Raw genomic sequence first — 15,824 nt, 5'->3', positions numbered from 1 at the left:
GTGTGTGTGTGTGTGTGTGTGTGTGTGTGTGTGTGTGTGTGTGTGTGTCTCAGAGAAACGCAGCCGCGCGTGTCGGCGTCGCAGTTAAGGAGACATTAAACATACATGCGGCGCTTCGTGTATGTACATTCAGGAGCTACATGAGCGCAGGCCTGCGTCAGTCTGGACTGCTGCGGAAAAACACGCGAGTTTACGCGCCACATACGCACGCACACACGTGTCCGACAGGGGAGCATCCGGCACCGGGCAGTACCTCTGTTCTTCTGCTCCATGGCGAGCTGCTTCTCCAGAGTCTCCCTGTGCTCCCTCTCTCTGAACAGCTCCATCTTCAGCTCCGTCTTCTCCAGCTGCACCTGCTTCTCCTGAGCCCGCGCGTTGTCGATAGCCACCTTGAGCAGGCCCTGCACACACACACACATTTATATATATATATATATATATATATGAACACACAGAGATGTAGAGAAGAGGGGGGGAGCAGAGAAACAGAGTGATGTGGGCTATTTAAGAGGAAGTGACAGCAAACCACACTGAAAGTGTGTCACAGCGGTTCTTTGAGTTGCCAACAGCAGTGAAGCAGGACACAAGGGCCCACAGCTGCCTGCTGCTGCATGGGTCCTTTGTCAGGCGTAGTACCACCGTTGCTGGTTCTTTTTATCCGGGTCAAATCTCACATGATCTAGTACCAGAGTACTAATAATCATTCGTATTTTAAATAACAATAGGTGATGCGATAGAGTGCTGGGAATGCCTGACCCCTTTTGGTCAAAGCGGTGAAATGCGAGTGTAGATAAAAAAAATGAAAACCAGAGAGACGATCCCCTGAGCGAGAGGGTCGGAGGAGAAAATGTTAGAGCGGCGGAGGAAACGCCGCCACACTAAAGGTCAAAGCTCCGGTCCACTAAGTAGAGGGTAAGAGCTTTACAGGCAAGGGTCAGCATCTTTACTCTGCACACGGACTCTTCATGTCTCTTCCTGTGCCTCTCCTCCCGTTTAACCGCACAAGCTGGCGGCTGTTACTGGATTGGATCCGATGTATACAAAATTAAGTCTAGCACATTTTCAAGCTCTTCGCACGGCACGGCTTGAATGAATAATATGAATGACAAGTATCTCATCATGTATCAATTACGTTACCGCCGTTCCAAATACACTCCTGACAGTCCTGGAGGGTGAAGACACTGGGTCCTCTCTAGCGGAAGCTGTACAGTACGCCGCCGCCATTTTCGTCACAATTGCTCCCCATCCACACGCAATTATATCAAATGCGCTGGGCTATATCTTACTAATTGCTGATTCTTCTGACCCCAATTTATTCTAAGTTGCTTTATCTTCATTTTCTGCTTGGTTTCATTTTGTTGATTTGTGTATGAATATTCAGCGTGCGGATCATTATCAAAGACGACTCGGTGGAGTGTTGAGAGACGGCTTTACTCGTGGCTTTCTAATTACCTCGCAGAGCCAGAGGAGAGGCAGGACTCTTGATGCCAACGGTGCAAGTGCAATGAGAAGGGCAGCAGTGTGCACACATCATTACACTCAGACAGAAGGCAAATACATTCATCTTCCTGACTGGGGGGGGTTCGAGCTGCAGCGTAAATGGCGCTCTGAGTAGACGGGTGTTGTTAAGGTATGCAGATTTACAGTTGAGTGTATCTGTAGTCCTGCTGTCCATGTTAAGTGTACTGGCGTCCACCTATTGGACCGTGAATGAGCTCTTGTAGAAGGTCTCCATGACTTTTAGCATGATGTCAGCATGGAGCTTTCACTTTGTGGAATACTACGGCTTTAGAAACACCTGCTTAGCTTTTGATTTGGGCACAAATGGGAGTATTTTCACAAATTAGGTCCTCAAGCCTTGACGACAAAATTGATAGTTTGTTAGTGGATATTTAAATGACACACCTGGTAATGGTGTAGTTAGTTGATAGAACTAATGCTTCTTGGTTAAAGTTACTACAAGGAACTTTTGTATTGTGTGGGTTTTGGCGGTCCCTGTGGACAAAAGTGGTAGTGTTTCAGAGCACCAGAGTCCCTCGTTTTACTGCAGCAGGCGTCTGACAGTCGCCTACGCTCACTCCCGGTTCTGGTTTCTGCAGGTGCCCGTGCCGTATTCCCAGCAATACTGCACGGGCCTCCAACAGCGTGGTGTCGGTGTTGGCTCCCAGCAGAGCAGCGAGGCGAAGCTCTGCTCCTGGCTGGAGTACAAAGCCGGATCTGGGTAGGTCTGTGGTGCGCCGGCTTGCTGCCGGAGGCCCCGCTATAGTCTAAGCTGGACTAGTGTCTGGTGAACCTCTCTGGTTTGCAACCCGGTGGCCCCGATGACAATCATTAAGAATAACTACATAGAGATAGCCCATCTTCTTGCTGATAATAATTCTTTCTAATGTCGGTCATACAAGCATTCGTTTTAATTGAAGACTGTTTCATTGCGAGTTTCATGTTCCCCGCAGTAACGCTAAGTTTGACAAAAAAACAAATCTTAAATCGACGTTGTCTTGCAGCTTTTTCGCTGATCTTTCAATCTCACACTTTGTTTTGAGCGGATGGAGTTTGCTAAATTATCAAGGACAACAGCTGTTGAAGGCTCTGAAGAAAGCTTGTTAGTGGACCTTGGGTTAAGATATCCGAGGCGATGAATGGTTTGTGTTTGGAAAAGATTGTGGCACCAGTTAGGTTAATGGCAAATTTGCCACTACAGTTAAATAAAAGCAATGTTCTCTGTTTGAAGGAGACGAGAGACGGGAGACGTCAGATACCCTGGATGTATTATGCATCCCGACCTCAACACTCTTACATTACGCTGCGTGTTAACAAAGTCACACTGCTTCCTGCTAGCTGTAAAGATGTTTGAAGCTGTTTAAACAAAACTGCACAGCTTTACTGGAGAAGACAAGTCTTGATCTCAAGTAATATTGAAAATATATTTCTTAAAGCAACGGCGTATAGAATTTTATAATGTTCCAGGCTTCCTTGAAACTGACAATATAGGCCTGGTTCTAAAGGTGCTAAATGAGATCTTTTGATGCGTAAACCATCAGAAGATGCTGAACTCACTGCTCCGAAAATTTTGTCCAAATGCGTTAAGTGTCTTATTAAACTATACCTGTATGTTGGTGAGGAGAGTCTCTATTGACGACAAGCCATCTGGGAAGAGAAATGGTGAGGGGAAGCCAGGAGGCAGATATTGATGCTGTCCGGCCAATGACAACCTCTCGTAGCTATCTCTTGCTGTTGGGGTGCACATTGAGTTGTCCTCTGCAAAGAAACACAGAAACATTAGAAATTGATTCATCATTCATAGAACACTATTTGTGAAACTTGAAAAAAACAACCAAGTGTTATATAATATGTGAGTAGTTTTTGGCAATGCTGACAAATATTGACCCTGATTTGAATGGAACCAGTAGGGGCGACTGGATTATTGATTTCCAGCAGCCAATCCCAGCTCCCCCTTCCTCCCAGACAATGTAGTGGATTGGCTGGCCCCTCGGAGACCCCTTTGTATTGCTTCTTCTCAAGTGTGGGGTTAAACAATATCTACCGGGACATAAATCCAGCCTCCTCCATTTAAGAGATGTCATGCGGACTCCGAAATCAGAAGCAGGCCCGCGCTTCAGACCCCAGAGGGCTCCGGGCTTCCTTTTGTGTATGCACGCACGGGTGCCTGTCAAACCTAAGATGACATCATCCTCCATTCATCACCGGCAGAGAGGGGTAGGGCCCTGCCATCTGCCGTCCAGCCTTTTCTCCACCGGGCCTCAGAGGAGGAGAGAGGAGCCGAGGAGGGAGGGAGGCGAACCGGCAGACACAGATACAGCCTGGTCAAACTAAAACAGTATGTCTGACACATGTTGTTTTTTTGTCCAGTGAGCTTTTATCAAGCCAACAATTTTGGAAATGCTACCATCTTGCAGAGAGCCGGTTTATTAAACACATCCAGTCTAAAAATGAAAAAAAGGTCTCTGCAGGAAGTCTGCGCCATCAGCTGTTTAATTGTTAATTCCATGGAAAGGGTGGGGGGGGGGATAAAGTTTTATTTGTAATGTGGAGTCCTGGCTGCCTCGTGCACGGCACCTCTCTGCTCTCATCCAGTATTCATATCTGTTTGTGTGGCAGGCAGAATCTTGTACAAACAGCGGAGTGGAGCCGAAACAGCCCCAGCCTCTCCCTCCCATCAATATTCACCAACGCTCGCCAAGTGCTGCGAACAGCTGGTCTTACATTAATTAGTTTAAAGTATTTATTTCACCCATCCTCAGAGCAGATTGAGCAAAAACATTGGAGATTATTTCGAGCATCTGCAAATGCCCTGGAAACATCTCGGCGCCAAAAGTCGAGTGTTAGGATTCACAGTTTAGGTTTGTAATTTGAAGAAGGATTTTTTTTTTTATCTTCCATGAGGGGAAGACGGTGAAATATGCACCGCTGGTCCGTGGAGAGAGTAAACAACCTTTTCTCCTTTTTCTTCAGATGGAGTTCACTCCTGTTGATTAATTAGAATGGATGGTTGCCTAATGGATTACAATTTGTTTATAATTTGACTTCATAAAAATAATGAATTGCCTACTTTTAAGAAGCCACTCCTGTGCTAATTTGTTTTTGTTTGCCGCAGTCCTGCCTGTGTTTGGAGGTGGGCGTCTGGGTGGAAACTCTCCTTTACACGGCGGCACGACATGAAAGTCCCATTTTATCTCAATAAAATAGCTAATCAAAGATCAAAAGCATTACAGTTGGCTCCAGCTCAGGTTGATATAGATGTATTGCATGCATTATATGCATGCATCACCCACCTCCAATAAAATCACCATAACAACTAGAGACGTTAGTAGACCTCGGGGAAAGGTCTGCTGTTGTAGCTTTGTAATTGATTTGTACTGTAGGCACTTTGTCCCTTATTTAGTGTTGGCATTAATCATAAATCATTGCTTTAACAAACTCGGGCTTCCCACTCAGCAGGCCTCCCCTCCAACACAATGTCGGATCACACGGAATATTTGATGGCTTTGTTGCGGGGGAAACAACCTGTCATGCTCTGGGAAAAAAAAGAAAAGAAAGCAAACAGCGTGTTTTGTTCGACAGACTCCGACTACAGTACAGCACCCCCTTGTCAGATAACATTTCCACCAGGAGCTATGCATAAACACAGCCGTTTACAAACACAAAACAAAAAAGGAAGTGGGAAGCTAATAAGTGACTAATTTAATCAATATAATCAAAACAGGCTTAATGAAACTCAGATGTAAATTCCAGCGGAACAGGATCTAGATCTGTGGTTTCTGTAGCCCCCCCCCCTCCTTTTTTCTCTCTTTGTGCCTGGCTGCAAATGCTGGCATGTGTGTGTTTGCATGTTTATTTCTCACCATTGCTCCGGAATCATTGACTTCAACTTAATTACAGCGACAGGCGTTGGAGTGATGGGGGCCGGGTGGAATGGAGTGCTGTTTCCAGGTGATATTTCTCCACTAGCGAGCCTGCCAACAGCAGCTGTGACAGCCTCTTGTGCTCAACCGTACGGTAAAGGTACAGTTAAGGCCCTCCCCCCCACCGACTATGAAATACTGCGTGGAAAAACACTCGCAGGTCACCCCTGTCACAAATAACATTTCATGCACAACTGTTTCGGCGGATAATAGGAGCCACAAATAAAAATGGGACGCTGTAAATACAATGCCTTCTGAATGAAATGCCATAATTTAAAACAACGCCCCTCCCTCCCTCCTCCCTCGCTCCGTCCTCCTCCACCCTGCTCTCAATAGCTGCAGAGGGAGTCCTTGACAGTGTGCTAGCAATGATGAATCACCTATCCAGTTAATTTTCTCACTCCTCGTGTGTTGTGCTGCTAAAACAGGGGCCCAGGAATTGACTTGACAAACTATGAATGTAAGAAATATCACTTGGAGGGATCTGGGCTTATCTCCAATTTACATGTTATTAGATTTGTGTTGCAAGCAAGGCACTTGGACCTAGCAAAGCTGAGGCAAAAAAATAAATAAAAAAGATGTGGCACATGATAACTGGAGATAAAACATGTCTAAAACCCACTTGAAAGCCTTTGAAATATTTGATGGGAGAGTCGCGGGGAGCAGAGAGAGAGAGAAGCAGAAGGAAACTGGCCTGATTTAAAATGTGACAGACACACACTGCAATCTGTGGTAAATCTAGAAGAAACCTTGGGAAATTTAGCTGCAATCTCTGGATAAATAGCTGTAATTGACCTTGGGAGTTGAAAATGTGCCATATGTTTCTGGTTCCTGTGTTTGAAACTGGGTCCCTCAGGACAATTCAGCTGAGTCCTCGCACGGAAGGCAGAGGAAGGTACGGCGAGACACACAAAGAGAGAGGACGAGAGAGGGATGCCGGGAAAAGGAGATAGATGGTTGGAGACGGAAGACAGATGGATGGATGGATGGATAGGTGAGGCTGAGGAAGAGCAGGCTGGAATAGAATGGGTGTGCAGAGAATGAAAGACTGACAGAGAGGAAGAGAGATAGGCGAGGGAGAGGGGGGGGGGGGGGGAAGGGGAGCAGAGGTACATTTGGCCGGCCAGTCAGTGTGATATATTGACAGGTGAAGCCTTTGTCCTTGCAAACCGGTGTTCCTCCCAGCAGGAGGAACTGAATGCTAAACCTGGAGGTTGTCAGCACAGCCAACACAAAGCAAGGCGCTGCTTCTCACTGCACAATTACATTTGATTTGACCTGCCACAGGCTGCCGAGGAACCAGCCTCCTTCAAATGGAGTAGTTATGACCTCTCGGACTGCCATTAGCTAGCTAGCGCAGCATTATTCCCCCTGCACTTAGCGCGCTGGATTTGGAAAAATCTTGTCAGGGGAAATATCTTGTCTTCTGGAACACATGCAGCGATGGGCAGGAAAAAAAAAAAAAGTAGTTGCCTGCAATTTGAGCACTTTAAAAAAACATGAGGCCAGCTTATCTTGCGAGTGATGTCTGCACTCTGAAAGGTCTTTCAGGCAAAATACATTCAGCTTTAGCTGTGTGACAGTTTGAAGCAAGAGCTCTTATAGTGTGTCATAACCTTATTTGAATAAATGTAGATATTGTTTTATGTCTCTTGCAAAAGCAAGATTCCAAGTATCCTCCGCATCCTTTACAGAAAAATGTTACTTGATAGTTTATAATCAAACTACTGTAGGGTTAGATTGACTTGCTGGCACACTTCTCTTAAAAGGACAGTATACCCCAAAATCTATACTGCATATTTCCTCTTACCTGTAGTGCTATTTATTAATCTAGATAGTTTTGGTGCGAGTGTTGGAGATATCGAAGGTAAGACATGTCCGTCTTAAAATATAATGGGACTGTGTGGCAACCGGTTCAACAGCAACGTGTCTTTCCATGAGTCATGACCCGGTTACTCAAGATAATCCACAGAGTTTGTAATGAGGATTTTAATGGAGGGACTACTTTCTACACCCCCCCCCCAACCGTATCACTGCGCAGAACGCCGAGAGACTCGCGACGCAACAGCGGGAGACGCAAACATCAATAGGCTCGTTCGACTTGAGCCAGGCCTGCGCAGAATTGATCACCGGCGATCGGCGCACAATGCATGCTGGGTAGATTTGCATCCGACTTGCTCTGACGTCATGAAAACGTGCGTAACGATGATCTCACGTGAGCGAGGCGGCCGCAGATTTTAGAGCCAGGCGATGCAGAATTGCTCTCCACCGACTGCATGACCCCAGGGCATGATGGGACTTGCGCTGACGTCATGATCACGTGGGCAACGATAACCTCACGAGAGCGGGGTGGCCGCAGATTTTAGAGCCAGGCGCTGCAGTTGCTCTCCACTGACTGCGTGACCCCAGGGCATGATGGAAAACTTCTTGCTGTCTTCGGATCAAAGAGCTGATTGGCTCTTAGATTTTCTTTATTGGAAAAGGTGGGCGACCGTGGCTCACTTTGTTAAGAGGGTTGTCTGGTGACTACAAGGTTGGTTGTTCGAACCATGGCCTTTGACGTGTCGCATGTCAAAGACAGCCCACTGCTCCCCATATTTAGGGATGGGTCAAATGCAGAGACAAATTTATCCTTAATTAACAGGATAAATATAGTATAAAAAAATGTAAATCCTAATTTTCTGTCTAATTGTAATACTTAACGCTAGATTGTTGGCTTAATAGCCATCTAGTCTCATTTTGTGCAATAACAATAATAATATATAAGGTTATTTATTTAGCATCTGTAAATAAAGATATTTATTGAGAAAGCCTACATCCTACTTGATGTCAATATGTTTTCAGTCAGAGTACTGGAATGTGTCCATCGATTGATTGTGAAGCATCACAAAACGTATTAAAAGAAAAGCACAATTGTCACTGATGGAAACTTGCAGCGCTGCTTTTCCTCCGTGTGTAGCCTGTTTATGTAGCTGTGATGTTTGGACTGTTGGTTCAGTTTTTTAATTTCTTAAATTTACGGTTGTATGATTTAGAAATTACGCTATCTTCACATATATTTATTTATATAAATGTTTAAATAAATATGACATCCAAGAACTAAAATATGCCCAATCTTATATCCTCAATTATAATAATAACATAGTTAAATATATGAAAAGACATCCAAACTTAAAGACCAGCAATTTTGGGGTTAAGTGTCTTGCTCAAGGACACATCGACATGCTCCTAGCGGAGTCGGGGATCGAACCGCCGCTCCTCTGATTGAACAGTTCCCTCTGTTATTAGAAAGCATAATAATAACTTTGACTAGGCCACTCCAAAGTCTTCATTTTGTTTTTCTTAAGCCATTCAGAGGTGGACTTGCTGGTGTGTTTTGGATCATTGTCCTGCTGCAGAACCCAAGTGCGCTTCAGCTTGAGGTCACGAACAGATGGCCGGACATTCTCCTTCAGGATTTGTTGGTAGACAGCAGAATTCATGGTTCCATTTAACACAGCAAGTCTTCCAGGTCCTGAAGCAGCAAAACAGCCCCAGACCATCACACTACCACCACCATATTTTATTGTTGGTATGATGTTCCTTTTCTGAAATGCCGTGTTACTTTTACGCCAGATGTAATGGGACATACACCTTCCAAAAAGTTCAACTTTTGTCTCGTCAGTCCACAGAGTATTTTCCCAAAAGTCTTGGGGATCATCAAGATGTTTTCTGGCAAAACTGAGACGAGCCTTTATGTTCTTTTTGCTCAGCAATGGTTTTCGTCTTGGAACTCTGCCATGCAGGCCATTTTTGCCCAGTCTCTTTCTTATGGTGGAGTCATGAACACTGACCTTAATTGAGGCAAGTGAGGCCTGCAGTTCTTTGGATGTTGTTCTGGGGTCTTTTGTGACCTCTTGGATGAGTCGTCGCTGCGCTCTTGGGGTAATTTTGGTCGGCCGGCCACTCCTGGGAAGGTTCACCACTGTTCCATGTTTTCGCCATTTGTGGATAATGGCTCTCACTGTGGTTCGCTGGAGTCCCAAAGCTTTAGAAATGGCTTTGTAACCTTTTCCAGACTGATAGATTTCAATTACTTTGTTTCTCATTTGTTCCTGAATTTCTTTGGATCACAGCATGATGTCTAGCTTTTGAGGATCTTTTGGTCTACCTCACTTTGTCAGGCAGGTCCTATTTAAGTGATTTCTTGATTGAGAACAGGTGTGGCAGTAATCAGGCCTGGGTGTGGCTAGAGAAATTGAACTCAGCTTTCCAAAGATGTGATAAACCACAGTTAATTTATGTTTTAACAGGGGGGGGGCAATCACTTTTTCACACAGGGCCATGTAGGTTTGGATTTTTTCCCCCCTTAATAATAAAAACTGCATTTGTGTTTACTTGTGTTATCTTTGTCTAATATTTAAATTTGTTTGATGATCTGAAACATTTAAGTGTGACAAACATGCAAAAAATAAGAAATCAGGAAGGGGGCAAACACTTTTTCACACAACTGTATATATATATATTTATTTAGATATATTTATTTATATACATATCTTTATTAATTTACACACATATGTATATGTATGTGTGTATATATGTATATGTATTTATTTTCGGTTGGTTGTCGTATTAGAGTCCTTAGTCCACACTCCAGATTAGTGGGAGGCAGTAATGCACCCGAAAGCTGTTTGCCAACTGCCAAAAAAAGGAAAAGAAAGAAGAAGAAGAAGAAGCAGGCGGCTGAAAACAGTCCGACTTGAACACAGTTTTTTGTCAACGCCCCTTTCTACGTCCGCTTGCTCTCGTCTGCTTTCCAGGCGAGGCGCAGTTCAACTCGAACGAGCCTAATGGCTTCCTCCTCGGCTGCGTTGCAACGTTGGCTAGCTTGGCGACGCTAGGTGAGCTAGCAGTGTCGAGTACAGACGCGCGCTTCCTTCTGCACAATGTTCAAATGTATTTTTTTTTAGCAACACACTGAGTGCCATATAGTCCAATTATATTAGATAAATGGCAGACATCTTTGCGGCTGATACCTCCAACACTCACACCAAAACAATCCAGATTGATAAACAGCACCACAGGTAAGAGGAAAGATATGCATCTTTGCTTTTGGGGTGTACTGTCCCTTTAATGAACCTGCAGGACATACGGCGAGAACGTGTGCGACGAATCCATACAAGACAAATTCCTTTAAAATGACCATCACTTTCATATACTGTGCATGTGTGTGTGTGTGTATACACGGTGAAGAAAGAGAAAGATGTATGCAAACAAAAACCCTCACACACACACAGACACACACTCTCATTACACACATGCACAGCACACACACTAATGTGCCCTCATCACATTTAAGCTAATTTCCTTTTCATCACGGAGAGAGGAAAATGAGTGTTTGCCCCATCCCTGCTGGGGGACAAAGTCAAGAGCCCCGGTCGGTTTGGGCTAGATTAACAGGTAACATTTGGCTCCCACTCTCTTATCACAGCGTGAAAATCAAACCGCGTGCTTTTTTCTCCCCTCTCTATTGCTCTCTCCTTCTCCCCTCCCTTAATGTTCACTTCACTTAGAGATGAAATCGCTTGCTGCACAAACCCATTTGGAGAGAGGAGAGAAGGTGAGCGGGATAATCAGGCTGGCCACTGGGCCGTGTTTCCTAAATGCTCTCCAAAACATTACTGTGCACAGGCATAAAATTAGCACCGAGACCTTAAAATGTTGACATTTAGCATGACTTTTTGGAGAGTGACACCCTCATATTTTCTTGTAGGATATCATTAAATCTCAACTGCCCTGTGGCTGTGCCTTTTCCATTAATAACCAATTCGGTGTGTCACTTCTCCCTCTCGCTCCTTCTCTCTCTTGCCACCTTTTTAAAGTAATGAGTCCATTGCTTTGCCTTAATAAATTGAATCGTATTCTCAAGGCCAACGTGAAGATAGAGCCACAGATGGACAGGCTGCGCGGAGGAAATAACCATAAATCCTTTACTGTCACAGAGGCGGTTCCGGGGTGACAAAAGAAGACAATCGCGATGCTCAATTGGGATCACAGCGATATTACAAAAGACACAGTTAAAGGTTGATCCTCTCTTTTAAAACTCTCCTTTTACCGGCGTGGATCAAGAACTTCTTTTCCTTTTTATTGCTGTTGCTGCTGAGACAACACCCGCTAATGATGAAATTCGAGAATCTAATCACGCATGGAGATCAGAAGACTGACGGATGATTGTACCGTGATATTCTGCAGTGTACACGATGTGTAACGCGACCCACAGCGCAGGGAATTATCTACTGCACATTGTGCTTTTGGAGCATAGATTGCAATATTAGGGCACGTACAATCAAAATAGATTTCATCATTTTGTTAATTGTTAGCTGGAAAAAGAGAGAGGAAAAAACAGCAAGAGAGAGAGAGAAATGGAAACAGAGAGAGCAAGAGGCAAGGGAACAGAATCCGTGTTGACTTCCATTCAGGAGGAAGATATCTTGTCTTTTTATGCGGCCCATGTCATATTTATTGCATAAAGGTCAGAGTGTTCATTTGTTCAAAGTCAGCGTTTTCCCTCTCTCCTCTCCTCCATGTAATAAATGCAGGGGGCTATGTCATTATCGGACCTCTGAGGATTACAGGCTTGGCTGACTGTGATGACTGCATAAAAGCATGCAGGACTTTTGTTTCTGCCAGCGCGCACCTTCAAATGAGCTCTTAAAGCGAAACAGTGGCGGAGACGAGATGGCATTTTGTAGAGGGAATATCGCAGTCAGGAGGGCGGAAACAGAACGGGGCGAGGCCATTAAAGGTCGGGGATCAAATCCACGTCCTTAGTTTTTCAGTCGAGTCGACGGAGGCTCAGGGTGGGGAGGGCCAAAAAATAAACTTGTGGCTCAGAGAAGAAAATGACAGCCGGGCAGACTTGAATGGATTTCTGTAATTCACCTATTGAGCTCAAACTGTGGACCGGATAATACCTGGGGAAGGACATTATAGCGAGGCACTTTGAAGGTGTTTAGATTGTCTTTGCGTATTGACCTCCGTTGACCGGGTCCGTCTATTGACAGAAGAATCCCAGAGATTAAATTGGCCTCGACTATTGATTGGGTATTTTGCCTGAATCATCCCCGTTTCAGAAGGGGGGATCATTTGTACTGTACACCCCACTAATCTCTCTGACCCACTAATCATCAAGCCTTTTACTCCCCCCTACTCCCCCCCCCCCCCCCCTTCCCCCCTCCCCCCTCCCTCCCTTTCTCCCCCCCCCCCCCCCCCCCATACACTCTTTGTTTAGTTCTCCTTTGTTTGGCATTTATTAATTCATTAGAGCAACTTCGCATGCAGCTTAACTTCAGACTGTGACTGGGGAGTCCTGTTTGCACCCGATAGCAACGCGCATTCCGGTGGAATGCGCCACCGAATGTGCGCCCCGACGTCGCAACGCACACGCCAATTACATATTGATAATTAAGCATTCAAACAAACAAACAGAGAGGAAATCCCCCCGTAATCACCGGGTTTTAATGGAACAAGCATTAGTTTGGTGTGGTTGGCCAGATAGCCTGCTGCTAGATCAGAGCTTGGAAGGGGAGGGGGCACATTGGTGTCATTGCCTGGCATTGCAATCCTACAGGGAGAGCGGCTACGCCGCCGCTGAACGGGCGTCGTCGACAGCTAATCCAGACCGGATGTACTGAGCTGCTTTTAAATGACGACCGAAGAACAAAAAAAGAGGAACTTGCTCTGCGGCGGCCTAGCTCAACAAACAAAATTATAAAAATGGATGCAAATCCATTAGTAGCTCGGGTTTCACAGTTATGAAAATACTTAAGGGCTTTTAATAGGAGCGGCGTGTTAAACGCGCGGAAATCTGTTTTGATAACATTATTCATAACACTGGCTCGGGCGCCGCGTGAATTAATAACACTTCATTTACAGAACGGAAGAAAGCTGTCATGGTATTTCCAGTTAAAGAGATTAATTTTTAAACACCTAATTGACAGGCCGGGGTTAGGCGGGATAAGCAACATGCTGTAAGGCTGCAGCTGCAAAGTCAAGGTGACTGGAAAACTCAGAGAGAGGCTTTCAACAAAAAAGGGAAAAAAAGAAAAAGCAGAATAGAGAGCAGATGAGGGAGGGAGCGGAGAGAATTAGTCCTGGAGCACTTCTCCCTCCCGCCCCCTATTCTTCCTCTCTTTATTAGGAATGATTTACTCTCTCAGTGAAAGGATATAAAAGCTCAAGTATAGCGGCGTAATTATCGCGGAGTGAAAATTTAAAGGTTTGACTCACAATGTCCTCAAGTCGGCGAGCAGACTTCCAGGCGATAAGAGCGACTGTGTTTTTCCGACGCGCGGCGCGCAATTGGTCGTGTTTTATGGGCTTTGCCGAGGAGGAGCACACAAACAGCACTCGGCTCCACAAGTCTGTAAACATGATGGACTGTGGCGAACTGCTAGGGCCCGGTGTTTACCTTGGCAGAGCTCGGCCCTGGCAGCATGTCGGCGGCACCACTTAATTACTGTTTACATGTAAATATTACAATTATACAAACAAACCCCACGGAAATGTCTCCAAAAGTACAGAAATACATATTCAGGGTCAACCTTATCTGTCCGCAACAGTTGCCCCGCCGCTCAGGTGCGAATTTGTTTTGAATTTCCCCCCCCCTCTCCCCGCATTGTACATAATCTTCATAATTGTTTAACGCCGTTGTCCAAGGGCATCCGGGTAAATGTGTTCCCGTAATCTGCATAATGGCAGATGCTCGGATATGTAAAACGCACCTTGTGTTTTCTCAGAGACGAAGAAGAAAAAGAAGAACAACAACAAAAAGAAAAGAAGGTTATTGTTCAAAACAGGTGTTATCAGGACTGAGGGCCATGATCATTAATGTCTCCAGTCAGACCGTGAGAGATGATTGCTTTGATTGCGGACCTGCCCCTCCTGACGGCCCACACGCATCTCTCTCTATATATAGTGGAGCACCAGTGCCTACTGTGCATCTCTAGTATGGCTGAGTAAAGCACTTGTTCATTTGCAGCGAAGGGTAACATGAAACAGGCCTCAGCCTCCTGATGGACAGGGAGATTTCACCTTCGCCAGTGAATGATAATGCATTATTAAATTTGCCTCTCTGCTCACTAGATACACTTAGCTGACCACAGCATATTTATCTCCCCATCCGAGGCTCGCGTCTTGGCAGGAGAGAGCATTCTGTCACTTTTGAGGCATTTCAAAGATTAAAAAGAACCTCTCTCTTTTCAACGTCCCTAAAAGCATCCCCCCGCCCCCCACCACCACCACCTTTTCAGTGAAATGTGATTAGCAGGGGATGGTGTCACGCAATGGAACATTCATGAGCAGGAGAACAAATATCCAAATGAACTCCCGTGTCCTCGAGGAATAGCCCCCTCTCTGCACCATCAGCAATCTCTCTCTCTCTCTCTCTCTCTCTCTCTCTCTCTCTCTCTCATGCACAGGGGGCCGGTGGAAATTTGATTGATCCTCTATTGTATTATTTTTTTGCACTCTTTCATTTCAACGGGACGCACTGACAAGTTGTTTGATCATAAAGCATTATTGTCTGCCAAGTCACATTTCAGGGTTGTGATGGCTAATGATCTTGCCTCCCGACTTAGGGAAAAGTCAGGTAGTCAGCATGTGTTTGAAGCCTGCAAACGCCAAGGACACCGGGGGGGGGGGGGGAGCAAAACACTATGCATTAAAGTCAGAAAGATGAAGAGAGTAGGAGCTCGAACGTATCGAACTTTTCTTAACGATACTGTTGCGGGGATACCGCCGACGTCGGTGAAATATTTACGCTGCGACTGATGCCTAAACTTTTACCGGACCCAAAGTCCCCGAACTTTCTTTTTTTAACATTGCGAACGCAGAACAAAGACTACAAAGGACTGAAATCACTTCTTTTTTCTTTTTTGCCCTTTTCATCTTTTTTTCTAAAGACATCCCCCCTCTCTACATGAGCCCATCAGTGTCCACAGGTCCTTGCCCAAAGCAGCTGCATGTAATAGACTGTGACAACCTCCATCACTCTAACTGTGAACCTGGGCACAGTGCACCAGCAGCCACCGGGCACCTACTGTGGGCAGCATCCTGACAAAGAGAAGGCGTGGCCAATCTTTGTCCGTCGTGGTCACACCAACGATTGCTCGGTTGATAGCAGGCAGGGGGAAAAAGATGCACCTCTAGGTACTCGGGAGGACATTAGAGAGCATCTCCTGTTGTGTCAACAAGAGTGTACGACGTTCAGCCGGGGGAAGAGCCGATATCGTGTTACCGAGTGAATCACCTCCGCTTTTAAAATATGGTTTACAGAATCATTTTACCCGCCTACTCTCGGGTAAAAAATAAGAAGAGATGTGGCATGTTTAACTGCAGCGGGAGGGCTGCCGTAGAGTGGTG

General features: G+C 45.4%; 1 protein-coding gene across 9 annotated transcripts in view; it reads right to left on the bottom strand.

The window, feature by feature from the left end:
- dachd (dachshund d) overlaps positions 1 to 15,824 on the bottom strand; it is a 110,933-nt gene that overhangs the window by 5,952 nt on the left and 89,157 nt on the right. For all 9 annotated transcript variants that reach the window (XM_031870190.1, XM_031870192.1, XM_031870193.1 and 6 more), the window contains exons 7-8: positions 3,107 to 3,258; positions 254 to 401 (exon numbers count right to left, since the gene is read on the bottom strand). In XM_031870190.1, the coding sequence (XP_031726050.1) occupies positions 254 to 401; positions 3,107 to 3,258 (300 nt within the window). The remainder of the gene's footprint in view (positions 1 to 253; positions 402 to 3,106; positions 3,259 to 15,824) is intronic.

The sequence above is a fragment of the Anarrhichthys ocellatus genome, unplaced genomic scaffold (assembly GCF_004355925.1).
Source record: "Anarrhichthys ocellatus isolate YVR2014 unplaced genomic scaffold, GSC_Weel_1.0 scaffold51, whole genome shotgun sequence".
Lineage (NCBI taxonomy): Eukaryota > Metazoa > Chordata > Actinopteri > Perciformes > Anarhichadidae > Anarrhichthys > Anarrhichthys ocellatus.
The sequence above is the reverse complement of the archived record's forward strand: the minus strand, read 5'-3'. Positions and strand labels throughout refer to the sequence as shown.